Source organism: Archocentrus centrarchus, chromosome 21 (assembly GCF_007364275.1).
Source record: "Archocentrus centrarchus isolate MPI-CPG fArcCen1 chromosome 21, fArcCen1, whole genome shotgun sequence".
NCBI classification, from domain to species: domain Eukaryota; kingdom Metazoa; phylum Chordata; class Actinopteri; order Cichliformes; family Cichlidae; genus Archocentrus; species Archocentrus centrarchus.
In genome coordinates this window covers 14,367,286-14,395,085 of record NC_044366.1, presented here as the reverse complement: position 1 = coordinate 14,395,085, position 27,800 = coordinate 14,367,286, and the positions used below count along the sequence as shown (strand labels likewise).

At 38.2% G+C, this 27,800-nt stretch overlaps 1 protein-coding gene across 1 annotated transcript; it reads left to right on the top strand.

The window, feature by feature from the left end:
- The first annotated feature begins 101 nt into the window (after positions 1-101).
- bard1 (BRCA1 associated RING domain 1) lies at positions 102-23,662 on the top strand. Its single transcript, XM_030758621.1, has 11 exons — positions 102-307; positions 1,261-1,317; positions 2,014-2,162; positions 3,099-4,177; positions 4,811-4,891; positions 6,666-6,838; positions 13,203-13,335; positions 13,794-13,926; positions 17,289-17,381; positions 21,776-21,873; positions 23,315-23,662. The coding sequence occupies exons 1-11, from the start codon at positions 216-218 to the stop codon at positions 23,660-23,662; spliced, it is 2,436 nt and encodes an 811-aa protein (XP_030614481.1). The 5' UTR covers positions 102-215.
- Positions 23,663-27,800: the final 4,138 nt, after the last annotated feature.

Sequence of the window (27,800 nt, the reverse complement as noted above, 5' to 3'; positions counted from 1 at the left end):
CAACACTTCTTCCCAAAAAACCAAACCAAAACAACTTACGTCAGGATCTACGTAATCACCGTCAACCAATCCACTGTGGCAATCATCTTTGCTCACTTCCGTAAATATTTGGCGGGAGATGTAAGAAGTCCGGGAAGTAGTTCTGCTTGTTTTGCTGTTTGATGAATAAAAAGATACAATAGAGTAGTCAGAAAACAGTAACAGCTATTCTAAGAATGGATGACCATGACGCCGGGCAAACAGTGGACTGGAAGAACACTAAGGAGGCGGTGGCAAATTTCCGACGGCTGCTTCTTTGTTCCAAATGGTAAGTAAACGTTAACTGTTGTAGAAAGTGGCTGGCTAAGCCAGCGTGATCCATGAGTATGTCAGACTAAACTGGGTTTATTTTTAAGCGCTTTGACGTGTGCATAGGAAGCTTATCAGGTAAAGTAACACATAGCGCTGTCTCACAGTGGTGGACTTCAATGTTAGCTTGCTATGTTTGCGTAGTTGGGCAGTGACCTAATGCTAAGACTAACCTTGCAGAGTAATGCAAAGTAACATAGAAGAAGAACATTTCTAACCTCGCCCAGACTTCTGTGCAGCAGCAACACTCAACGCAGTCTACACTAAAACTATGAAAGTGCACAATTTAAAAGACAAAATATAATACGGCAAATCATGCCGTACAACAAATTACAGTATAGAGTCGTGATAACGTTTACCAGCGAACGCGCTGGTATATTTTGCTAATCAATTCAGGGGCAGAATAAGTACAAATTGTAGTAAAAACCCAGTTGCTGCCGAAAATTATTTATGATTGTATTCGTATCTGTGTTGGGTTGGTTGATGGACTTCAGGTGACTGTTTTTGCATATAGCAGGGTATTAAAGTACTGCCCCAAAGTGTAAGGAGTACTTTGTGCTTTTGTGTTCATGATGATAATGTACTCTTTGTTGGGAAGAAGATCTTCTAAAGTCCAGATTTCACACATTTGGCTCAAAAAGTTTTACGGCTCTCAATCCCTGCGTTCTTATTAATAAGGTGAGTCCCATATACGCTATCTCAAATGGTCTGTGCTGGTATCAAGGCACTTAGGCTCTGAAAGGTTGCCCAGATAGCCTTATATTTTTATCTTGCTGTAATTTAATTTGTGGGTCCTGGGGGGTAGACAACTGTTGCGCAACACAGCTCCTCTGTGTGCTTGTGGTTGTCTTGCCTATTCTGATTATTAAGTATACTAACCACTTTTCAATCTTTTTTGTCATTTTTTTCCAGCTCAGATTTAATGAAGGAACCTGTATGCTTAGGTCTATGTGAGCATATGCTGTGCAGGTAATGTATTAATGCCATTGTATTCTAACTAATTTAACACCACTGAGCCTGTTAAAGGCAGGTGTAGCTAATAAGAATAATGGCTCAGTTCCATTCAGTATACCTAAATGGTATTTAAAACCTACAGCTTTTCCTTCTATGGTGCATCAAAATGTCCATTGTGAGTTTAGTCTTGCCTCCCTTCTCAGACACCATAGTGGTTTTCACACATGCATTGCAGCCCTGAACTTTTAGAGTCACCGGTGAAAATGCTGCACTTTAACCCAGCAGCTGCCTAATACAAAATCTGTGTGATGATGGTTTATGCTATTGTACAGACAGTGCAGGTAGTAGTCTGGTGCCTTTAGTCCTAGTCAGTGGGATTAATGTGTTCCCTCCCGCATGCTAACACAAAAATTATTTCAAGTAGTTTCAATACAACTCAAATAGACTATTTTCTTCTGTGTATTGCATGTTAGGAAGTACAAATGTGGAAAATATCCCAACCTAATTCCCCTGAAATTGTCTGAAGTCTACATGTGAAAGAGGCTACTGAGTAAATCCAGTGTTAAATTGATGTCTGTATGTTTAAATAACAGCTCGAATTTTGATTCTTTTCTTCATGACTGGATGTTTTTTGAAAGCGAAGGACTAACCATAATTCTTCTTACTGAGCTGTAGTGTGGACTCCTAATCTGAGATATATTTATTCCTTAGGTCATGTGCTGGGCCGCGGGCAGGAGATGGCTGTGTGGTGTGTCACAGCCCTGCGTGGGTGAAGGACATCCAAATCAACAGGCAGCTCAGCAGCATCATACAACTCTTCTGTGGTTTAGACTCCCTGCTCAGTCCTATTAAAAATCCAGGTAGAGAGGAGCGCTATCTGTCTGACTGTCTATCTCTATCTATATCTATGTAAAATCAGCCTGAAAGCATAGCTATTATCTTCCCAAATGCATGTGTTTGCTTCATTATCTTTCTCTCCACACTGCTCTTTCCACACCCTTCTCTATCAGCTGTTGACTGAAATGTTCAAACATTTTCCTCCACTAATCTGATCTGTGATTGACAATATTAGTAGCTTCTTCCTTTGGTTTATTGTATTTTTTACAATCTGGCATCCAGGTAGTGGCACTAATTATGCAGTGCAATTATCCATATTAGTGTTTAGTCTGCAAGTAGAGCTCAGCTTTGACAAAGAATTTCAGAAGGGCTTTCCAAGCCGTGTAGTTAAAATGGGAACAAATCTGCATGTTGTTGTCTCAGTGTTCACAAAAAAGCAAAAGATGTAGAAAGTAAATGGGGTGCTTTTATGTCTTTCATATGTTAGTATTATTTCACTACACCTAATACAATGTGCTGTTTCTGTTTGCAAGGTTTGCTTTTGTGAAAGCAATTAACAGTGAAAAATGATAATATATGCAGGGGAAAAGAGATTTTTTTTGAGTTGTTAAATGTCTTTCTTTTTTTTTTTTTCATTTTATTAGGATCCCATTAACAGTAGAAATAGTGTAGAATATTCTACCTGGGGACACATATTCACTAGTATATGAACACCATAACACATAACAAAGGAGCATTAACACTGAAGTTCATATAAAAGAGAACATGGAAAAAAGAGAAAAAATCATACATACCAACCCGAAATGATAAATTAAGAACAGTTCCTCAAAGATTCATTTTAAAATTGCAACGTGTCTTACAATAAATAAATAAATAATTCTTAATATGAATGTCATTTTTATTAGCTCTTTAATTATTTATGTGAATACATTTCTTTGTTTGTTCATACTTCATTGTAGACTCCCCTATAGCTGAGATTAAGCCTGAGAGTACTGTCCATAAACACAAGAAGAACTTCAAAATCTGGTTCAGTCCCCGCAGTCGCAAGGTACGCTGCACAGTCGAAAAGCCTGCAGAGGTCACCGTACAAGACAGCAGGTCTCCTGGAGAAACGGCTGCAGCACAGCCAGGAACCGTCACTGCTCAATGTCAGGACCTGTCGGTTTTCAATTTCACCTCATCCTCCCAAGACTCTGGCTCCTCTTCTTCTCAAAGATGCAACAGTGAAACCAGGAAAAACAGGAAGCGGAGGTCACCGAAGAAAAATGCCACCAGGAAGAATGTGTTGGTGCAAGGAACCACCAGAACCACACAAAAACAGACCAAGCAAGATGTGAAGAAGAAAAGGTTAGAGGCCATAAACCAGCAATGGGGAATATCAGAGGAGGTACAGCTCTCTGAAAACGAGCAGCCATGTGCTGATGGGGCAAGAAGGTCGAGTAAAAGGGTTTCTTTCCTAAGCCCTGCTGTCACCGCTGACAGGCCTCAGCCTGAGGTGGCACAGCAGAGTGCTAAAGACCTCAGGCCTGCCAGGAGCACAGTGAGAGAGAGTCTCTCGGAAAGCAGCAACACTGTGCAGAATTACCAAACCGAACCTGTTCAGACCCCACTAGAAAGTGTCTTTCAACATGACCAACTGTACGCAAATGTATCCAACCCAAATGATAATCCTCAAAAACACAACATGTCTCCAACTGAGGAGTCCTCAAAAAGATCAAGAGTGGAGGAGAGAAACTCCACTTTGGAAAACACACCAAAAAGACCAAGACCTTCTCTAGGCAGAAGGGGGAGAAAATCACTGAGTCAGATCTCTCCAGTTGTTCTTAATCCTCCATCTTTGACTAGCCCTAAGAGCACCAAAAAGTCCAGAAAAGAGAGAAGAGACAGCCCCTCTGTTCAAGACACTGCCTCCGCTCAAAGTTACAGGAGGTCTCCGTGTATTAACGGTGCATCTGTTGGACGGACCAGCTCAGGAAGCCCTGCAGTTATGAAGAGGAACCACAAGGGAGAGACCCCGCTGCATCTAGCTTCGATCAAGGTCATAAACTGTTGGAATAATTCACATTATTTACTGAATTTTGTGTTACATTCTAGGAATGCAAATGCATCTGCTTAGACTGACATAATAAAAGCTAGAATACAAAATGCACAATTGACAGCATATATTTATGCACTATGTTCTTAAATAATGGAATATTAAAATGGCAAACAGTTATAATTACATGAATTGTAGCTCAGTATTGCTTTTCTTGTATTGCCATTTGCAGAAATGGAATAAGGAATTTGTCAGCAGTTTAAAATTATGAAAATGAGTGATGAATGCAAGGTGCAAACATGACATTTCAGATTTCTTTTTGTTGTTCAGTTTCTTTTAAATTGCAGAAAGATAATTACATATCTTCCCTTCCTGTGGGGGTGAACATATTTAGCCGTATTAGATCAGGCAGCTATATTCCACTCTATTGAGACTTAACTGTCTTACAGTAATCCTTGTAAACATGGCTGTAATCCTTCTCTGGATCCCAGACAAGGCAATCAATGGCTTGCTGTTGAGTCTGATTGATAAACCATAGAGCTTTGGTTCACTGGGATCAGCTGCTGTGTTTAAAGGGTTGCATTTACAGGTCTGCAGTTCTGACCTCAGGCTTGTTGTTCTCTTCTGGGCTTGCAGGGAGATGTAGGGGCTGTCAAGGAACTTCTGGACCAGGGGGCTGACCCCAACCTGAAAGATAATGCGGGGTGGACACCTCTGGTAAGTGATGAATTTTTGTTCTCATTTGTTGTGACAAAAGGTTTCCTCTGCAATTGTTTAAGCACAATCATTTTTCTACCCTATCAGGATGTTTTTATTACTTTTTATTTAAAAAAATGAGTTTTCTCAATAGGTAAGCTATTTTAATTCCTTTTTTTTAAACTGCAGTGACTCCATTGTTTGAGAGCACAACTGTTTTCACATAAGGTCTTTTATAGACTTTAACTTTTCTTCATGGACTAACTTTTGCTACTTTATATTACTCTTAAAGCTAAAGATGTGGGATAGTCACACTTGTTTCAAGTATGTGACTGAGCTTCTATTTCTATTTCTATTTGCTGTTTTGTTTTTTAGCTCATTTAAAAAATAAATAAACATCTGCACTATTTATGCACTATTTATATGATGCTAGTAAGCAGGGCAAACCGGCACAAATTTGCAATCAGAAAAAAATACAGGACTGGGAAGGTCAGGTGATGATGTTAAATAATGCAAAAATTTATGATCAAAAGCACAGTGAGTTCATTTTAATAATCACCAACTGTCTACCAAGAGCAGTGAAGACAAAAGAAAGGAAGTGTAAGTAAAGTGTTTGATTGTAAAATATCAGTTTGATCCATCAAATTAAGAATATATATAATATATTCCAGTAACATGAGGGGTTATCTGTTTGTGGTGGTACCTCCTCAGCAACAATCACAGGCATGTTATTTTATCAGTTTAAACTCAAGTTACCTCCACAGCTGCTCGAGACTGAGTGTGAGAGCGTTTGCATCTTTATTGCAGCACTTCATGCGGCGACGAGCTGTCAAGATGCTCCACTCAAACTTGAGTTTTCTGTTTGACTTTTGACAGTTTTTAGCTGATCTTTCAAATTGCTACCAGTAAGCTTGAAATATTCACATTTGAGTGTTTGTATGTATGTGGGAAGGATGGTAGCTGTACTCCTTGACATGCTACAGTCATCATGAGATCACTGTTGTTTTTTTTTTTTTGTTCTTCAAACCTGCGCTTTTAGCACCATTGCAGTTTTTTTAAACTCAGTTTGTTGTAGAGCCAGAAAGTTTCAGCTTGTTACTTGTTTCTCTATTTGTGAAGTTTAGAACAAACAAAATAAAGCAGACTTTAGCGTGTTCTTTACAAATCCATGGATTTCTTTCCAAACTGGGTGCAAAATAAACATTTGTTGAGTACAGATGGCCTGCACTCCAAAAAAAAATCTAAATTCCAGTAATACATGAAACAGTTGTCACAAACAAGAGGCAAGTTTTCATTTCTAGCCCCTGATGATGGTGATGGTGATGTTGATGATGATACATTGTGTATTCTTCTTAATATCTGCTCATTCATGTGACACATCAGTTTTACACAGTCACTGAGAGGAAATAACTGCACAGCCCTTGGCTTAATAGCTTAGACTACCTGACCCAAATAAAAATAAACTGGAACAAAAAGCCAGCTTCTCAATAAATGACTTGGCTGTTATTTAAAGCATAATGCTGTATTTAATCACTCTGCAGTTGTTTGAGTGTGGCTGGATTGCATTCCAGGTGAAATTCTTAAGCTGAACTTAAGCCACATCCCCCAGTCTTAATTTTAGAAAGCAGAAAACTAGGGCAGAACATATTTATGCATTCTTCTCAGAGGATATTACTCAGCAAAAATAATTATTTATAAATAAAAATATTGCTTTATTGAAGTGTAAAATTTGAAGCAGATTATCAGATCGAAGCAGAGTAGGATAACTTTCAAGTTTTACCAATTTTTGTTTCAGCATGAAGCATGTAACCTGGGTCACCTGGCAGTTGTGGAAATATTAATCTCAAGAGGAGCCCTGTTGAACACACCTGGGTATGAAAATGACTCTCCACTCCACGATGCTGTGAGGAATGGACATTCACCTATTGTAAAACTGCTACTACAGCTTGGTGCCTCGCAGAACGTATTGTAAGTTGCTTTAAGTGTTTTATAATACTGGGGCTGGAGGTGGGATGTTATTGTTACTTTGACTTTATTACGCTGCAGCTATGGTACTAAAGTTACAAAGTGTTTTTATACTGAATATCAGGCAAACCAATAGAGACTACATATGATGAGGGTCGGGCCTCTACATGTAATGTGGGTCAGTCTTTCAGAAAGGACTGTAGCAGCACAAGTGATGAACTGAACACAGATTGCATATTTTGTGTGATTTTGGTCTTATGTCACGGTGTTTTAAGTCCTGACCTAAAAGCTCAATGAACAGCAGTGGTGCTTAAAATGTCACTTTTAGGTATAATGCATGAGTGAAAACTGAAGCTCCTCAATGCGAGAGCTGTTTTGGTTAATTTTATTTAAAAAGTTTTTTTCACTGGCCTGAAGGTGTGACGTGAAAAGATTTTCTATTCTTGAGTTCAAAATTAAACTTTTAACCTAGTATTTAAACATATTTTTTGTCTTGGCCACATTTTAACTTCAAATAAAATTAATTTTTTTAACTGCTAATGGCAGCAGTGGCCTTTAGAACTGTGGTTATGAAACTGTTACACAGAGCCAGGGCAGGGTGGAGGGTGTCTGTTACCTATTAAAGGTATGGAATGAAAATAAGTTGAATTAATATGACTTATCAAGGAAAAAGTACACTGTTCTTAAAAAAAAAAAAAAAAAATTGAAGGAGCACATAATCATCACAGTATAATATAAAGTTTGTTTAATTTCTGGGATATCAATCTTAATCAAGCTAGAAAGCACAAAGAGTGTGCAGATGTTGTGGCGGTGGCGAATGTTATGCTGCCTGCAGCATCATCTGGCACGACCAGTTGGCAGTAGGTCAGTGATGGTCTGGGAAGGCCTATCATTGGAGAATGCCAATTGAGCAGCATGGTGCTGGGTAGTGAACACAGGTCCCACTACAGGATGTCGGCACTTCATTCCGTGCTCATGGAGTCTGTTTCTGACCAAACTGTCAGAAACATGTATCCAGCTGGAGGCTATTTTGCAGAGCTCTGGCAGTGCTCCTCCTGTTCCGCCTCACACAACGGAGCAGACACTGGTCCAGCTGCTGGCTTGTGTTCTTCTACGGCCTTATCCAGCTCTCGTCGTGCAATGGCTCGTTTGTCCTCCGTACACTTGAGAATGTGCTGAGAGACGTGGCACACCTTCTTGTGATGGCTCGTATGGATGTGCCATCTTGAAGGAGCTAGACTACCCGTGCAACCTGAATGGGCTGCAGGTTCTGTCTCATGCTACCAATAGTGACAGGAACACTAGCAAAATGCAAAACTAGAGAAAAAAACAGTCAAAAAGGAAAGGGAGAGAGCAATGGTTTATGCCACCACTGGCAAAATCACACAAACACACAGATTTTGTGTTATACTGTGACAATCAAGTGTTTATTAGTGTTTTTTTTTTTTTTTGAGGAGTGTAGTTTGTTCATGCTATTGTGCTGACATTCATTTTGCAAAATTCAACTGGGGTTGTTATTTAATTCTTAATGATTAATAAAAATTTCTATGTGGTCGTGTTTTTTTTTTTTTTTTTTTTTTTTTAGCCACTGACAGGCAGACTGGATTAAAAAAAGAAAAAAAAGTTAGAGAATAAATGATTTTGACAATGAAATCACACCTATATGGTGTTCCTGGACAGAAATGTCATCTTTTGATGATATAGTCTTTCATCAGTTTTACATGCACACACACACACCCAACTAAAAGAAAATAAACACAACATTTACACCAAGTTAATATTTATTGCATGCCTATTGTATTTCCTGGCATTACATCATAGAGGTTCTTCTGTCCTTCTGGACGAGTGCTTTTTTCCCCAGTTTTTAAATAAATTGTGAAGGTCTTGTTACCCAGCCACTGCAGATATTCAGCCTTCTGTAGTTAAGGACAGGGTGTCAGTGCAGTACATATGTGGACAGATGTAAGACCCGATGCTGATTATTTGTCAATTAGCTGTTGCCATATGAGCTTTTCTGGCCTGTGGAAGTACATTGTCAATAATGAGGAAGAGATGATGCGGAAGAGAATTGGCCAGTTCTTATGATGACTAATTAATCAGACTCAGTAAGGTGATCAGTTAATCAACTGTCTTACAATCTCGAAATCCTTTAATGCCTGAGATTCTTTGTCTGCTTTTTCTTCATTTATTTGTATTTCTCTCTTTGCTTTGATGGTTTATATTTTCTCCTTTTTACCGTTTAACTTGTCTACAAGGCAAAAAAAGGAGTGACAGGGACATTCTGGGACTGGGATGGGAATTTGGAAGCAGTTCTAAACTGACCACCAGAAGAACCATATATCTCCGATCTCCAATCAATCAATTCCATTTATCAATACTGATTTATGATGTTGGGACTCTTACACAGCAGAGAAAATGGAAGCTTTTTTTTTCTACTGTTCCTGGTCTCTTTATTCCAAAGTGATTAAACTAGATATTTCAGTGTGGAATGCCTATGCAGGCCTATGTCCTTTCTATACAGAAAAATTATTAGGAATCAATAAGTGAAGAATCAATAATGTCACTGGTGTCAAAAAACTGTTATCAGTATTCAGTCTCATTCAGGATCCAGTATCAATACAGTCCTTGTCCTAGCTTCTCTCCTTACCAAGCACAATCACACACATGCACACAGGAGACGAACCAAGACATCTGCCAGTGCAATCCCTAATGGATTGACTGGCACACGGCTCAGGGTTTGGAGGCACAGCTTTTGCAGATCTTCGTTTTTCTTCTGTGTATGTTTGTGTGCAAGTAGAGCCTGAATGATTCAGCTGCATTTTGTCGTTGTTTAGTCACAGTTCTATAAATCACTTGGTGCCAGAGTCCACTTTATATCTAGTTTGAGTTTTTCTTCACTGATTTGACTGAAGTCAGAAATACTGAAAGAAATCTTAAAAGTGGCAAACTCTCAAGTGAGTACTGATGTTGTATTTTTAGTATATTCATGTAATATCTATTATGCATTTTATGTACATCAATTTTCAGAGACCACTTTAAAGCATGCACGGATAGACTTCTAAATGTATACTAGGGCGGGACATTTGGATACTTAAGCAGAGGCCTGAGGCGATTTGCTTAGCATGTACTAAGCGTTTAGATTTCACTCTTCATGTTTACGTCAGTTCAGTGTGAAAATACATGTGTGTTAATGAGATGTGGGGAACAAGCTACCCATAATGACCACCTTAAGCTGGAAGCACAGAATCCATACAGACATTAATTACCATCACCTGTATGCCTTGTACTAACATGCCAGTCCACATGGGTATAATTAAATACACAGAAATACAACAACTAGCTAGTAATTAGTCATTGCATCACTCATAACACTTATAATGCACAGACCTAGTGTTTGTACTGACTTTTTTGTATGTTCTATACAGGTTTTAGTGATTTTTAAGTATTTAGTTGATCTAGACTCCCGGCACAATTTTTTATTTTTTTTTTAAAAACGTGATCAATGATGTGCGCAAGTATGGGCATGTCTGTATCAGGAATGATTTCACACCATTCCAGAAAGTCAAAATCATTAAGGATCGCGGTAATGCACCACCAAAAGCAGTCACGAAGATGGCAAACAAAGTAAACAATGAAAGTTTCACAGTGTTCCAAAAATAGCTTTTCAGATGTTTTAATGGGATGGAAATTAATTCCGCATTTTTGTTAGCCCTCAAGGATACACTCAGTGTATTTTGGTGAGTTGGACTGAATGTGGAAAGAAACTTTGCTTGTTTACAAGAAGACCTCAGAGGGCATCTTTGACATGACAACTTCCAGAGAATGGATGTCATGTTCTTGTTCCTTTCAATCTTTGAAATGTACTCCATAATGTATACTGTCTTTGCAGTTTTATTCTCTTGTCAAAACAAAGTGCATTGCTCTGATCATTTTTGGCTGTTATGCACTGAAGTATCCTTTTTATGCAGTCACAAAACCTGAAATATTGTTAGTGGTTTGAGTAAACATGCAGCTAAGAGCATCAAGAAACTCTACTCTACATTATTTGTGATTACAGTTTGGTGTTAGGGAAGGGCATTTGCCAAAAATAAAAAACACAGTGTGATATTTCTACTTTTACAAAGTGAAAGTTTTAGGGTAGTTTGATGCAGCAGTGTTACCTGTAAGGTGATGTAGACATGATAAAAAGCTATTATTATCAGTGTTTTTGTTGCTTTGCCACAGTAGAGTTAGGAATGAAAAATGTGTTTTGTACAACAGATCAGAATGTCAGGTATGAACTGATGGTGGCATGCAACACATTTTATGTATTCAACTCATGACTGAAATTTGGCTCTTCTCACTGTGGTGTTTAAATGCCGGTCAAATTGTAACCACATACGATAGAGCAATAATTCTTCTTGCATATAAAACCACAGAATTCATACTTAAATGTCATGCATTCAACATGTCCCAGAGCGCTGTATCCTTCTTCTAACGGGTTTGCACAAATAATAAAACATACTCCATGTGCTTTATAGTTTTCATTAGCATTTACAGCTATGGTATTTATGTATCTAGAACAATATGTAAATACAAAAAATTTTCAATTTCCTTGTGGGTTAATGCGCTTTTTAGCTACTTTCCTTAGTTACTATGGATTTCTTTTCATACATATCATTAAAATTTGGGATATGAAGATTCTATTGATGCATAGTAAGTTGAGATATTCCAAAAAAAATTGGACTACATGTATAAATGTAAAGATATGGTCTGGTGGACTTGTTCTATTATAGGTCATAAAGGGTTAAAGGATGGATCCACCATACCTTGTTATGTCTCGGTTACAGTAGATACCTAATTGAAACACCATCACCTTCCACCCACTTGTGTGCTTGAGCAGAGGCCTGTGGAAGAGTGTTTGACTTTACCTCCCATTCAACTCTATTTTTTTTTTTAATTTATTTTTTTTTAAATATTCTTCTCATGTGCTGCTCCTTAAACCAGCTTGTGTGCGTGCATATGTTTAAGTGTCGGGGACATTTTATGTTTGTTTGTATTTGTGTGTATATGGAGCTGGGGGTATGAATCCAAATGAAATATTTTATGGACCAGTGGACCTATTAATTGTCCCCCAGGTGTTATCTTTGCTGACGCCTAATCTTTTAGAGACGACCTGCTGGGCTTGGTTCTTCTTTGTCTTCTTTCCCCCTCCTGTGCCTTTCGTCACACACACTTTCTTCAAGGTGACCTCAGTCTTGTTTCATGCAGATTTCTCATACCTAAAGACGCATACTTTAAAGCTGTTTCTTCAATGTCTCCTTTGTAACCAAGGGATGACAGTTTCATCGTCTTTGAATCTCTGCACATAATAGTGCTTTTTGAGATGATGCTGTTCTGAAAGGTTGTCATGTATCATCCTTAAAACATATACATTATGCAGGCTTTTGATATTAATTCCTTTGCATTTAGCAAGATTTGACGTGATTTGACTTATGCATGAAGTATAGGACCGACTTCAGCTTAACCTTATATCAAATTATTATGCACTAACAAGTGAATGACGCACACAGTTGCACAGACCTCACAGAGCAAGCAGGATGTGACATTGCCAAATTGTTTTGTTCAGAGCTCTGTAGTAGCAAATATTGAATTTCAGTTTCTGCTTGGTTTGAAGCAGAATTTGCACAGATTGGAACTAAATAATAAAATGGAGTGATGATCTTGTTTGAGAAACTTTGCTTTGTACTACAAATGGTGACATGACTTTTTCAAAACATAACCAAAACATGGAATTATGAGAAGGCTTATTTGAGTGAGACCTATTGTTTGTTCCAGAGTCAATACTGTGGATGGAGCCTTCAGAGCACGTTCCCAAGACTAGAGCTCCTGGCTAAGGAAGCGCTGCCAGCTGAGTCACAGTCATTTTTAAAATAATATGCTTTTAATGTAGAGCATTTACTTCAGCTGCCTTTTGTTTCTTAATTGAAATTTACTAGTGCAGTCCCCATGCAAAATGTGACTGTAAAGGTATATTGTGTCTTACAGTTTTCTCAAGATGAGCTTATACAAACAACAGGACTGATTGAAGTCATTCAGTGTAAGCTGAACCATTCATCCAAATGATTACATACTCCTGTGAAAAACAACAGTTTTGACTAAATAACCTACAAGAGATGCAGTATTACAAAGCAAAATATCTTCATGATGGTGGCGGTGGTGGTATTTCCCTGGATTTAGATTTTGTTTGTTGACATATTTTTCAGTGTTAATGTGTCTGACCTTCCCTGTGGTCACCAGATGGTCTGCAGCACTGCAAGTGAGTAAATACACATGTGTGTGCATACTGTCAGACACTGACACCTTTTATCTTTCATCCTCTTCATAGAAATCTGTATGGAAAGCGTCCTGCAGATTATGCAGTGACTCTGGAGATGCTGGAGATTTTCCAAGAAGCCTCAGAAGGAACCCGATATGCAAATGCTCATATATCTCATAGCCCCTCAGCCAGTCTCTCCATGGTATGTCTCCATGATGTGAATAGCCTTTTTTCCCTTGAAATTTTTAACTCTACAGCAGAGTTATTATAGTTTATATGTTTTCATATAGTTTAAAATGTTTGTGTTTGATTCAATTTCATTTCAGTTAGTTTTCAGAGTGGGTTTTCTTATTTCAGTTTAGTTTTTTATTAGTTTCAGTGTTTAGGATTGTGTATATTATGTAATGGTCGGTGCTTGTCAGGGTCAACATTTAAGAAGTTCAGAACAATACAAAAATACAACATGGCAAACAGATCACATGCATTAATGTAGATAGTAAACATATCCACCACTAAAGACATTTCCACTTCTTTTAAGTATTTTTTTCAATAAATTATTTTCCTACACTTGATTTTCATTTTCAGGCTAGCTTTAGTGAACTATAATGTATGTCCTTGTATTAAAAGCCTAGAAACCTCTAAAGTTATGTCTTGTCTTAGGTAAATGACTGTATGAGGAGCGATCAAAACATCATGCTTTTGGCCAGCAAGCTCTCACCAGCAGAACAGCATCAACTGGTTAAAGTGGGACAGCTACTGGGAGGAAGAGTGGCTGACACATTTTTTGGCTCAGGTATTGTTTGTACTCCTGGGGATCAACGTTCCAGTCAAAGCCCCATAGAATACTAGCTGCATGACTGCTTCCAGTGTTATTTGTGATGGGCTCTCAGCAACATCATAAATTACATGCAGCTGCCAGCCAAATGCTAGTACATAAGGTTGGTTAACTGCCAAAAATTTTGATGTGCAGTCAAAAGATATATTAGAAGGGTAAATTTCAGGCTAAACCCCCTAAGGGGTTCAGTAATCATGAGGTAGTCTCTCAGCCTAGTCCTAACATTTGCCAAAGATTGCATAATGCTACTACTTCCACCACCTTAGAGATGGTCCCAAATCCCAAATGGCCCTTTTGCTACAGAGCCAAACTTTATAGACTTTACTGTCTAACACAAATACATTTTATTGTAAAAGCCAACATCAGGTGCTTGAGCATTATCACTCGTGAAGGTTCAGCAGTAACGAACAAATGCTTTTAGAGTTGTATGCATCATTGTGATACAGCCGCTCTTTCACTGCTGCATCGTTTATAGCCAAAAGAACACAAGAGAACAAAAGTAATTGAAATCATTCCTCATAAAATGTTTGGAGGTACTGTCAGAGTGATGAATACACACTAATGAAAAACACAAGTGTGCCTCACAACTCTCCCTCGTCTGGCCTGAGGGGTGAGAGTAGGAGCTTCCAAAGAACATTTTTTACATTTTGAACTGAAGCTTACAAATCCACCCAAATTTATGGTCAGTACACAATGTAAGAAGGTTTTGCCCTGGAGATATAATTATGTTCATTTTGAGTTTTTAACTGTGCTCACTTGTTGATTGAAGAGGCAATAAGCTTGTATTTAAATTTTAATTAACCATAATTATGTGTCCCTGTCTTTTATACAATAAGCTACTGCTTGGCCTATTGTTGTGTTGCATTGAACTGTTTGACAGGTTTTCAGTAAGCTTACTTAGTGAGAGACATTAGGGAATTGTTAATAGTGTTAGACACTGACTACATTTAAGGGAGAAACCTGGAGTCCAACCTATCACAAGAGCACTGCTGAGCGGGTGCCAGTGCTTGGCTGTTTTGGATTTGGGGGGGATGGGGTGGGCGTGGGCGTGGGTTGGTCAAGAAGTGTGTGAAGTTTGATGGGTTTAGCTTGAACGGTATGCATCTATGGTGTGAATTTGAACATCCTGGGTCACATCGTTTTCAATTCATGGCCAGCTCGACTTTTTCTTTGAAACAGCCGAGCTAAAAATGAGTCATCTCATCCAGTTGGGTCAGTACTACAAAAACCAACATCACTGAATTTTCCCTAATGCAAATTTACATTGCTTTATCCTTTTGCAAATGATTTCAAAACAAATTCATATAGCTTTGTCTCATAATGCATTGCATGCCTATGTGTAATATAAAAATATATTTTAGAATTTATAATGCTATTTGGGATGGCAGTGCTGGAAGGCAAAGTGAAAAACAGACTGTCAAAAAGAGAGAGGAGAGGCGCCAGATGTTAGTAATTGTGCACATTTTCTGACATTTTTTTCCTTGAAGCCATACATAGTGCTGAACTTGTGAAAACTGATGGAATAAATGTATTTAAAAAGCAAACAAAGAAAAGATTAGAGAGAAACTTGAACGTTGGCTCTGTTCTCATTTCCGCACAGTTGCCCTGTCAGTGGGTGGAGTAGATGTGAACGTCAGAGTTGGAACAGATGTAGATATTGTCTGACGGAGTACGCTCCCTCTTATCTGTCATAACAAGGCTATGGTTTTAAATGCTATTATCAGTGTTTGTTTTGTGGCTGTTCAAACAATTCTGATGCACGACACTATACTGCTCTATAGACTTCTAATTTTGTTTCTGACTGTTTATATCTTCATATTGATGCAAACTGTATCACGCAGCATACGTTTATGACTGCCCTGCTAGAGCTCTGTTTCTCTGTTGCTCTGCTGACAGGCAGTATCCAAGTACACAGTATGTATTGTTTTAAAAAAATGTAACAATTATTACATATTTTATAGTAGACACCTTTGGGTGTTCTTGGCTTTTCAACGAAGCTTGTGCTCGTACTTAACAGTTTAGAAGTCATGTTTGTTTTTCATGAAGTCTTTTCCATGGAAGACAGCTCCAGTGAATAATTTCACAATCCTGTCTTTTTAACAACTAGCCAAGTCAAAAAGACTTGGTCATTGGCTGTGATTACATGCGGGTATTTTTTTTTTTTTTCCATTCTGTTTAAAGTCCTTCTGACTGAAGACTTTGGGTCACCTCTTTAAAGTTATAGTGTATAATTTATTTATTTATTTTTTTTGGTGAAAGGGGGCCCCTTCTCCAATGAGAAAACAAAGGTTTGAACTTTCATATCTTGAGTCTGAAGGTGCACACAAATAAAATGTCCCTCCAGGGGTTCTCAAGTCCAGGCCTCGTGGCCCAGTGTCCTGCAGATTTTAGATGTGTCTCTGCTTCAACACACCTGAGTCAAATATAGAAGTTATTAGCAGGACTCTGGAGAACTTGCCTGCATACTGAGAAGGTAATTCAGCCATTTGATTTAGGTGTGTTGGATCAGGGACACATCTAAAACCTGCAGGACACTGGGCCACGAGGCCTGGATTTGAGAATCATGGCTCCATGGCATGAGAATGCCTGGGACCTCTCCACAATTGGTGTTTTACGTATGTGGCCGGTCTCTAGCCACATACAAAAACTGCCATTAGTTGGAAGGGAGATGTGCTTCCCAGTCACTGTATTCAAAGGGATAGGTTCTTACACATTCACATCGAGACAGAGGTCACATACAATAAAAATGGAGCTGGAAAATAATTATTACTTTATTTACATGGTAGACATATTTATTTGGGATTGGATGATGAAAAGGTTTTTTTTTCCCACCCCACTAAAACCAATTTTGAAATTTTATTTCAGTTTGTTTTTTATTCTTACTACTGTGTTTATAAAGAGCTTTTTCTTTTTTCTTTTTTCTTTTTTTTTTTTTTTTTTTTAGTATTTTCAGCTTTTAAACAGATTATGATCTGAGGCTTTATGGAAACAAACTGTAGCCACTGTGAAAGCCTTGAATATGACAAACCATAGATCATCATCTTATGTCAAAGATGATGATCTATGGTAACATGCAGTAGAAAGACCAGATTCAAATTTTGCACAAAAATGCTAAAACATAGCCTGACCATTTCTATAGCAAGTTTGACTGAACAGATTATTATTGCGGTATTATAAAGCCCTTAAACTAAAGCTCAGAGTCTACACATTGATTGCTTTCATTCAGATCGATCTTACCAAAATTTGAGTCACTGTTAAAATGTGGATCACAGTGTTCCTTTTTATTTTGGCTTTTGCATGTGTCTGTTTTCTTTTTGCAGTGAGCCACGTTGTGGTGCCAGAAGGACAAATGCCTACCACCTACTCCACCCTCATGGGTCTTCTTGCTGGCTGCTGGATTGTTAGATACACTTGTAAGTATAGAGTGGGCTGTCAACTCTAACAGTCTTCTCTAATTTTTTTAATATAATGGGAAGTGCTACTGTTGGAGCTTGGGTAAGTTCCTAATGAAGTGGCACTGATGCACGTTTTACCCAAAATCTAAAATTGTGGATGAAATATTTTTAGACTTACTGACGTCATGTACATGTATAAAACATAAATGCATGAATTGTTCCACGATCTTCTAATTCTGACAGCTCTGATATCATTAGAATTTTAATATGTTGAAAAGCATTGGATATTTATAATAGTATGATTATAATTAAAAAAAAAAAAAAAAAAGAAGCAGAGAAATTCCAGTTACTAAATTTGTCCTGTTATATATTGCTTTTAATAAAAAGTTCAGCACTGACTGGGCTTCTTGCCAAGAAGTAGAAAAGAAAGTTAATAATGCTGCCATGGTAAATACAATTGCCAGCAGTTTGCTGAGCATGGAGTGGGAAACCAGAAAAAGGAGACTTGCCACTATCATGTGTTTCCCTATATATACTCCCAACATTACATTTGTGCACTGTAAATTCAGTTTTGTAATATATTTAAATACTTTTCATTCAAAAATAAGTGCCAGATGGCTATCTGTGTTGCAGTGGCAAAACCATTTGTAAACATTTGTATGCCCTACCTGTTATATATCTTTGTTTTTATAGTAAAGTCATACAAAGGTACCCTAGAGATAGGCAGTATTTCCATTTACATATGAAGTTATGTTTGTTGTAGTTGCTCAGCTAACTCAGGTTACTGGCATGGTTGGAAGATCTAGCAGGTGGTCATTTATCTCCTTAAAGTACAGCATAAATGTTGGTAGTGCACTCTCTGCTTACCTTACAAGACAGAAAAAATATAGTGAGGTTGGTGATTGCAAGGGAATCCATTTTAATTGGCTTTAACCTATAAGCCTGAAGCAGTAAGGTCACTGCTACAGGCATGATTTATCTAGTCACCTGCTGAGTATTTTTTTTTTTAATTGCCTGCCCTTTCTGAACAGTTCCAAACAGGACTTTCCAAATGCTTCTACATAACAAATTATCTGACATAACAGATTAGTCTCAAGCTCAATCCCAAATAACTTTTTAACTGCCATATTTGTTACCACTGGGCTGTTTGTGACTTTTCATAGGACTGCTTTAACATAAAAGTTGTTTATGAGGCATTTCAGTGAGGTCACCTGTACTTGCTGATGTGTTTACTGAGTGCTACAAAATTATGCTAATGCTTTTAGGTGAAATTATGCTTAGTTTTTGCAGTGGGGACTTCCAAATGAAACACTGTTGATTTCATGCAGAACATGTAATCTCTATGGTAAGCAAATTTTGCAGCAAGCAGTTTTCAGATGAGATTGTTTGTGCCTGTTGCTCTGTGTGCACACAACATCTTACGGCCAAGTGAAGTAGGTGGGAATCGATTTACTACAAGGCTGCAGTATCACTAGGGATAAAAAGTTGGTCAACTCTTTTTCTGTTTTTTTTTTTTTTTTTTTTTTTTTTTTATTTATTTATTTATTTTTTTACTTTTTGCTAGAATAAATATCTAGCAAATTTTTTTCTATTCTTAGCTAGGCTCTCTGGCATCCATGTACCAAGTCAGCAAGCATATGTTCAGAGACAATCAGCTTCACAGGAAGCAAAAAGAGACTTGCAGTCATAGAATTTTCTGGCACCTTGGCATGCCCTTGACTGGTGTGTGTGTGTGTGTGTGTGTGTGTGTATATATATATGTGTGTGTGTGTGTTACAGTACAGTGCTGTGCATGTCTGCTTCTGTCTCTGCCAGTAAGCCATTTCAACTTTGAATGTGTGTAGTTGTGTCACTGTAAGATTTTGTGTTTGGACCATATTTATCCCCCCTCCCCTTTTCTTTTCTCCACGCGGGCTGAACACTTGACACTTCTTGTCTCCCTTGTGACAATCACTGTGGCATCCTATCAGTTTCTTTTCCTTGTGTATGTGTGAGTACACACGAGCAGCTGAGTTTTTGCTGTCACCTGTCTTTGTATGCCATCCCTGTCAACTAGGCCAAGCCCCAGCTTACCTCTTTATCAGACTTGTTACAGTGCATTGCATTTTGATTGTGAAAGCAGCCTCAGTGTTTTATCTTGCCTAACAAGGTTATATCCTCTAAAAGCTTTTATTAAGCTTTCATTTAAAACTAAAAGATGACAGGTGAAATCATTTTGTCCAGCATGTGGCAACTTGGGTAAGACACTCAGAGTAAAATGAGACAGTTATTAATCTCAATCTAATCTCAGTTAGCTTGCTTGTAAACATCTTTTTTTTTTTTTTTTACCCGTTCATGAACAAAAGTATTTAAAAAATACATTATATGGCCTCCACAGTGATATCCAGTAATCTTGTTTTAGTGAGGTCACCTGTACAAAAACCAGAACATGTACCTGCCAACTGTATCTGGAAGCTTATTGCTGGAAATTTGTCACTTACTGTTTTAATTTATGTTCTTTTATGTGTAAAATAAGGCAACATTAAAACCTGTTTCCATTGCATGTGGCACAAAGAGATATCTCATCGCAGAGTCCCACTGTAGGCGGCATGAGAAATGTGTATATATCATATTTATAGCAAGATTGACCAAGAATTCACCTTTTATACAGTTACACAGAAAAACTAAACTAATGAAGCACAAGTGACTTTACTTTTCTTATCTTTACTGAATGCTCTAACGATCAGTGCAGCCTGAAAAAGTGTTAGTCTCAGTGAACCTCTCAGAGTGCAACTCTCAGAAAACTACTTGGGGTCAGCTTTTCTACTTAAAAATATGAGACTGGAAGTGTGGATTGCAGAGTTGCCTGTTAGCATAAATAAAAGTCTACAAAGTCTGGGTTACTTATGGTCTGTTCTTAAGAAGATTTGTTAGCAGGACCTGTGCCTCGGTCACAACTTTACAAGACTGACAAAGAGGCACAAAGCTAGAATAGGCCACAAGAGCATTTCTGTAGATCCATATGTTCATCATAAAGACAAGATTTTATACTAATGGAAGAAAGTTGGGACTTATGTGTTGCTTCTAAAGAGGAGTAATTCTAAATTTTCAGTTGTATGGCTTCATACTGGCTTTTGGTATAATGACCATGAGTACACTGTTGTATTCTGTCTCACTCCTTAAGTGCCTGTATTGGCCTTTAGAACTTTTTGTCCATTCAAAATGCCAATACAATACTTCTTGTCTCATTATGAGACAAGTTTTAGTCTGCTTTTGTCTTTATAATGAGATCGCGGTTCCAGTTTGGTCTCATGGTTAATGAAGAGAGCTGGTTCATCTTGCCACTCACTCATTCACTGACTCAGTAAGGATGGGGGTTGAGATGTTTATGCTTTCTTTCGGAGCATGATTAACAAATATGCTAATGACTCTGCAGCACCAAGTGCCATCGTCCAGAGAGATTAACCCCTGTATCTTCCCTCTTCTCTGCCCAAGTCTTTAGCAGAGGCCTTGTGAAGGAAGACTATAATTAAGGGGGATGAAGAAATGTTATTACTCCTTACCCTATGTGCTGCTGTTGTTTCGTGTCAGGGTGTACACACCCTGTTATTTGTCCCGTGATCTGTTCTTGTCACCATACTTTGGAAGGTGAAATGTTTGTGAGAGAGGACTTGAGGTGAAGTGTTGTGTATATATCTTGCAAATGTCTGTGGAATAGTTTGCATCTCCAACAGTTAGAAGCACTGTGAGAATATTCAGTATGTTTTGTAATGAAAATAGTTATTCAAACCAAGGCGTATGCTCAGGCCTACTTGGCATCCTTTTCCCCCCTACAGCATACTGTCATATTTTCAACCTAATCTAGCTTTAATGTTTAGATCTGCAACTTATAAACTGTGGGTTTAGGTTTGAAAAATAAAATATATCCCCAAAATGATACACAGTAATGGAATGCTTGCAGCAGTGTGATCTGTGACATGTTCAGAAGCATTTTTATCTGTGACATTGAGGGGTCATTAAAATGTGCATGTTTTTTTTTTTTTTTTTATTTCTTTATCTGCCTTTAAAAAGTTTTCTGCCTTTTAAGATTCTTTTCTTAAGGATTTTAACAAAAGCTGCATCGCGAACCCAAAAAATGCCGGGATGCTAACTGTCACACAGTTTTATTTTGACTCTCGAAAACCTCAAGAGACGGAGAGAAAGAGATGTTTGAATTCTGCTTAATACTTAAAACGGGGGTTGCATCATTAACTCCATCATGCTGTGGGCATCTTTCTCTGTCAACAACTGCAGCTATGCCAATACATGAAATCTTCCAACTTGTGATAAAACAGACTGTCATCCTTAGTGTGCAACAGCCTTGTCACATTCTCTCAAAGTCAACATAATTAGCTGTAGCTTTAATTTTCTTTGTTCTCTCGCTTTGATACCAGGGGTGGAAGCATGTCTCCAGGCAGGAAAGTGGGTGCCTGAAGCTGAGCATGAAGCAGGAGAAGGCCCCCAGCGCAGTCGCATCAATAGATGCAGCTTGGTAAGCGAGAAGTACAAAAACAAAGATCTGAAATTGATGAGTATGTGTTGTTTAAGCCCTCTGTCCTTGGGGAAAAAAAAAAATTTTCAGGCAGTGACATATGGTGCTTGTTGAATTCTTTTAATTTATTTTTTATATCCAATTTATATTGTAGATAACAATGTATTTGGTCTTTTTTTGACATAGATCAATAGAAAAAAATAAATTTTTGATCTCTTGAATTCAAATCAGTCTTAATTAAGCTAAGTATTCAAAGCTTTTGTTCTCTCACCCCTGTTTGATTTTGTAGCCAAACACTTTTGATAGCCAAACACAGCAAAACAGATTAGAAGGACAGCAGCATTCTGCAAAGCCAAAATTACATTGACATTGCTTCAAACTCAACATGAATGACTTACAGTGGCCAAGTCAGTCATGACCTCAGTCTAAAGAAGACATTTTGGCAGGGCTTGAAAGTCGCTGTTCCCCCACCAATCAGCATGAGACCTGATAGAGCTTGTGCTCTTTTACAGAGAATGGGGACACTGCATTGTCTACATGGCAAAGCTAGTACAGCCAAAACACACTCTTGAGGCTGCATTTGTTGCTAAAGGGGCCTGAGTCTACCTGGTTTAGATTTATTTGTGCAAAAACTGAATTCTGTGCACTGATTCAGTGCAGTATTTAAAGCACAAGCAAGGCTCAGATATGTCTTAAAGGTGTTGCATTTGTCCATGATAATGTGATTACCTGTTTGTTCCCTGAGAAATGGTGTGACGAGTAATTAGAGCATGCTGTGGCGATGACGCTGGGCTCGACAGTACACATTCTTTAGTAGATTGTCAGTTTCTCCACTGTTCTGCATTTTTCCATCTGCAAAGTAATGTTCATTCTTGGAAAACAGTAAAAACATCAATCATAAATCCTAAATGAAGGGCACACACAAGCAAAAGTGAAACCCTGCCAGCGTACAGTCAAAGAATCTTTCTGCTCTAAACTCTTGAGAGTGCTAATTTACACCCCAAAACAGTTGAGTTTCTTGATGCTGTGAATAGAACAGTCTCCAGTGGCCTAATTCACTGCTGCTTTACACAGTAATGCCAAGTTGTTCAGAGCTTGTCTGGAGAACAGTGCTTATAAAAATGTCTTCTGGCGCTGCAGCAAAGAAATGAACACAAAGCATCCACACAGACGCTTGCCTAGATTTAGTAGCAAAGACAATTATTCAGCATTTAACTTCATCATAAACAAAAGAGAAGACTTTAATCATTCTGCCACTGAGCTCATAAGGGCTGCATTTTTAGCCTGGTGCTGCGTGGCTAACAGTTTTTAATGAAGGATGATAATAGATAAGTCTTCTCAGCTAAATTTTGAATGCTCAAGGAAGTATTAGTATCCACAGGGAGGCATCCAGGCAGTCATCAGAGTTGTCACTAATGCGTGTTTGCATCTTATTTCATAGCTTCCACCACTCTTCGATGGATGTTTCTTCTTCCTCCTTGGCTCTTTCAAGGCGCCTACTAAAGATGAGCTCACAAAATTGCTCAGAGAGGGAGGAGGTCAAATACTGCACCGACAGCCCAAGCCAGACAGCGATGTGACGCAAACCGTTTGTGCCGCGGCCTACCATGCCCTGCCGGGGTCTGACCAAGCCTTCTGCACCCAATACATCATCTTTGACCCCCAGGGCCCTCACAAGCCTGCAGTGGTTAGACGAGGCAAGGTGTGGTCAGCTCCCACCACCTGGGTCATCGACTGCATTGCTGCTTTCAGCCTCCTCCCTGTGCCAGACCTTGAAGTATTGGTCTAAACTCTTTTTTTTTTTTTTTTTTTTTTTTAAACTATGTTAAATAACACTTTTGCACCAAGAATTTACTTACTCTTAAGCAAGGTCATAATGAGTGTGTGTATTGTTTTGTTTTGTTTTTTTGTTCTATGTTGATTAAGTAATTATAACATCATATACAGAATAAAAAAAAGAAAACAATAATGTGGTTTAATTTTAATGCTCCATGGTTACAGTGTAAAAATAAAGTACTAATCTGCAAATGTGAGAATCTGTCTCATCTACAGTTAATATTATAATGCAAATTTATGACAGAAGATTTGACACCATGATTGATACAGAAAAAGATGAGAAAATAAAAGTTGTCACACAGATTTGTAATTTTTTATTTTTTTTTTTAGCACAGACTGTATTAGAAAAGATGGTCAAAGCCACTGTAACATAACTGATTGTTTTTGTTGGTTTGCATTTTAGACCATAGTTATCAGGCAATCCAGCAAACCTGGTTCTTATGCTGTATTAATAAAACAAAAAAAAAAAAAAAAAAAAGCATTTTGCCAAAAGTGTTTGTTTTTTGGTGTGAGGTTGAATAGCTGTGTGTGAAATCTTTCAGACCTGTTAAAATCAACTTTGGCGAAATTGTTCCTTACCTTTATCCAAGTGACAAGAGACATCAAGTGACGTGAAGTCATCTGTAGGCATTAAAAGCCGAAAAGCTTGGGAGCTCAAACATACTGTACTTGTGAGCAATATAGCCTCAAATTTATATCACAGTATTTCAAGGAAATTTTCCATCCTTTCAGCGATGGAATTGTTTACATAGCACAGTCAAATGTAAGCATGAAAGTAGCCTCAGTACTGTTTTCCCTGAAGATTTTAAGTATAACATAACTGCTTAACACTTTAACAGTAAAAAAAGTAACCGTGTAATTCCTGAAGTCTTCTAAAGTTGAAATGTAAAAAATATTTTCTATCAGTGATGCATCTTGGGTCAAGCTTTATAACTGGTTGCTTGAAGCCTTTTTCACCATGTAACCGTATCAGTAATTCCCATCCATCCTTTGCTATTGCTGTCATATGGACGACAACCAGCGAGCGCTCCAGCGATGCTTGGTCGACTCATTTGTTTATATTTGGGTCACACTTCACCACGCATCTCCTCAAGTGCCTTTGGTGTGTTTTTGCCTCAAGCGTTGAAACAGATTTGTTATATTCACCTTTAGGAGGAGTCATTTTCTTGTATATTTTGCAAAGAACTCTTCTCTTGGAGGTTAGATGAAGTAGTTCCCTTTTTTAACTATTAAGTGTTCACTGGGGGCTGACATCGCTGCTCTCGCGCTCAGATATCTGGTCTTGTGTCACTGTGTGTGCTACTGTAGGGTAAGTAAACACATGTCATCACTATCATTGATATTAATATTTTTATTTCCTGTCAAAACTGATACGGGTATTGTTGGTCTTATGATGTGGCACAGTCCTTTCACATATGTGATCCATTTAATTTGTGTAAAATACAGTAACTGACTAGATGTGATAAATGGGCTACTTGGCATCTGTGATTGCATCACCCCACTGATTTACAGTGGAGGTTTTTCCCCTTCATTGCAGGTTGAATAAGGTAGTTCAGATGCCTCTCACCTCTTTGATGTCTTTAAGCTCTTTCCGGGGAAACTCAAAGGCATATCTGGACCACATTGTAGTATATAATCCCTCCAAAGTGTTCTGGGCCTGCACTAGGATTCTCATCAAGTCTGACTTGCCTTGAAAACCTCCACAGGGAGGCGTCCAGGAATAATCCTAATGAGATACCACAAAAGTCCTTTACAGACTGACCTTTTAATGTGAAGGAGCAGTGGTTCTTCTCCAGACTTCTCACCCAATCAAAAAGAATGAGCCCAGAAACCAAATAAGTGATCTTGGAATATAGATAGACTGAAATTAGATTGAATTAAACTGCAATTTGCTCCCTCTTCACAACAACACTCCAGTGCAACATGGACATCACTGGAGATGCAATAACCTTATTTTAAGCCTTTTCATGTCTTGCACACAATTCCAGTTCAGATTGTGTTCTTTTTTTTTTTTCTATTGTGTGTCATATCTGCTGCATTTTTTTTTTTTTTTTAGAGTGGAAATACATGCCAAAGTATGCAGGGGTTTACCAGGAAGAGACAATTATCTAATTGAAAATATCTGTTTGATACAAAAGCAGACTGTGCTCCCAGAGAAAGATTGATGGAAATTCAATACTAAGTGTAGAACAGGACAACAAAGCAATTAATTGTTCCGTCATGGTGCTGGCACTTGCTGTGAAGAAAAAGGAAAACTTTTGCAGGTATGTGTGCTTTAAGAGTTCTTCTGCTGGCCATCTCCCAAGATGCCATTTTCAACAGGATTAGTCAGGGATGCACCTAATTGCTATTGATTGCTATGTGCTGCATAAAATTGCTTCCCTTTTCTTGTCCACGGTGGGAGGTGGGAGAAGGCAATTAGCAGTGCGGACGAGATAGAAGCCCAGACTGACTTGTAATGAAATGGAATGGAGAAATGAACCTGTGAGTAATGCCCTTGAACTCAGGGAGCATTACAAAACCATTAAGCACCAGTATCTTCTTATTCTTCCCCTCACACAACCACGAGTCAGGAAAATATTGTGCTCATATTTATTCTGAAATGCTCTGTTTATAGACACATTACTTAGAATTTGGCTGTGTCTCTCCTTTGTATATTTTTTCTTGTTTTTAAGCAGATTCAAGCTGAATTCAAGGAGATTTGTCGTGCAGCACACTCTAGGTTTAGATCGAATTTGCACCTGTTATTGACTTGGGTGCTAAGAAATGCTGCGCTGTGCTTTTTGCACAGGAGAATTGCACATTTTTTTTTAGTGGTTAATGCTGCATTTTCATGCCATCTTAAGTGATTTGCTGTCTCCTGAAATGTCTCCTGAGACTATAAAAAGGATTAGCGTTAAAAAATAAGAAATCCACACTCACTTTTGCTGAATAACACTTCTTTTGAATTCTATTTAACAAAATATTTTCATCTTGATGAATAATACACATTTTCTTATTTCTTATGTACTTCTGTTTTTACTCCACCTCAGATTTCAGGATACACATTATATGTTTGAAGATATTTACATATGAACAACATGTGGGGCACCAAGGGCTGTTTAACTATTTGAAATTTAGACTCTGCTTTAGAGTTTAGGTTGAACCTCTGTGAGCATGAATTCACATACAATCAACTGGATTTAAATGTAAAATTCAGACTTGTTCTAGAAATTATACTCTCCCATGTTTGAGTCTCACATGTACAGACCCTTGGTGCACCAAAAAAATAATACAATTGATTGTATAATAACAGTGTTTCTCTCTTCCTTTAGCAGATAGTTCTCTGTGTTGGTTTTCAGGCACACTTTATGTAACAGTTTTGTTGCTGAAAAAAAAAAATACATATGGGGGAAAAAAACAATCTTTTCATTGTTTCCAGCTACAGTAAGTTGGTGTCTCATGGAGAAAGCAAGTGATGTAACTTTACAAAAATGCCCATGTACAAGCCTGTGGTTTTAATGACAAGAGGAGGACACATGGGGTCATTTGAATAAACCTTCACAGACATACACAGAGACTCAAGTTTCTTGGCAGAAGATGAACAAAGACAGACTGTGCGGCTGATCTGTCCTCGAAACCTTGCAGCTTCATGTGTTTGGAAGGAGAAATGTAATTTCCTCTGTTTCGCCTGGGATGCCACTCTCGCGTGTGGTGTAGAGTGGATGTGTGCCACAGTACCACTTTGTAATTTTTAACAGGCAGCCTGTTTTTTTAAACAACAACATAGGCAAGATTGCGGGATAATCCATGCATCAATCCATCCATCCATTTTCTTCCGCCAATCCAATTCAGGGTCGTGGAAAAAAGGGGGCGGTGGGGGGCTGGAGCCTATCCCAGCTGCCATAGGCGAGAGGCGGGGTACACTCAGGCCAGGACAGGTCGCCAGTACATTTTTACTGCAAGCTTTGGTGGCGTGAACCTAAATTCTTCTATGGTTTTCTTTAACTTTACTACTAACTTAGAATGTATGTTTTTCTACTTGATGTCATATCTCTCATGCCCTCCTTCCACTAGCAGTCTGGATCACGTCTTTTAACTTTTCTAGTTTT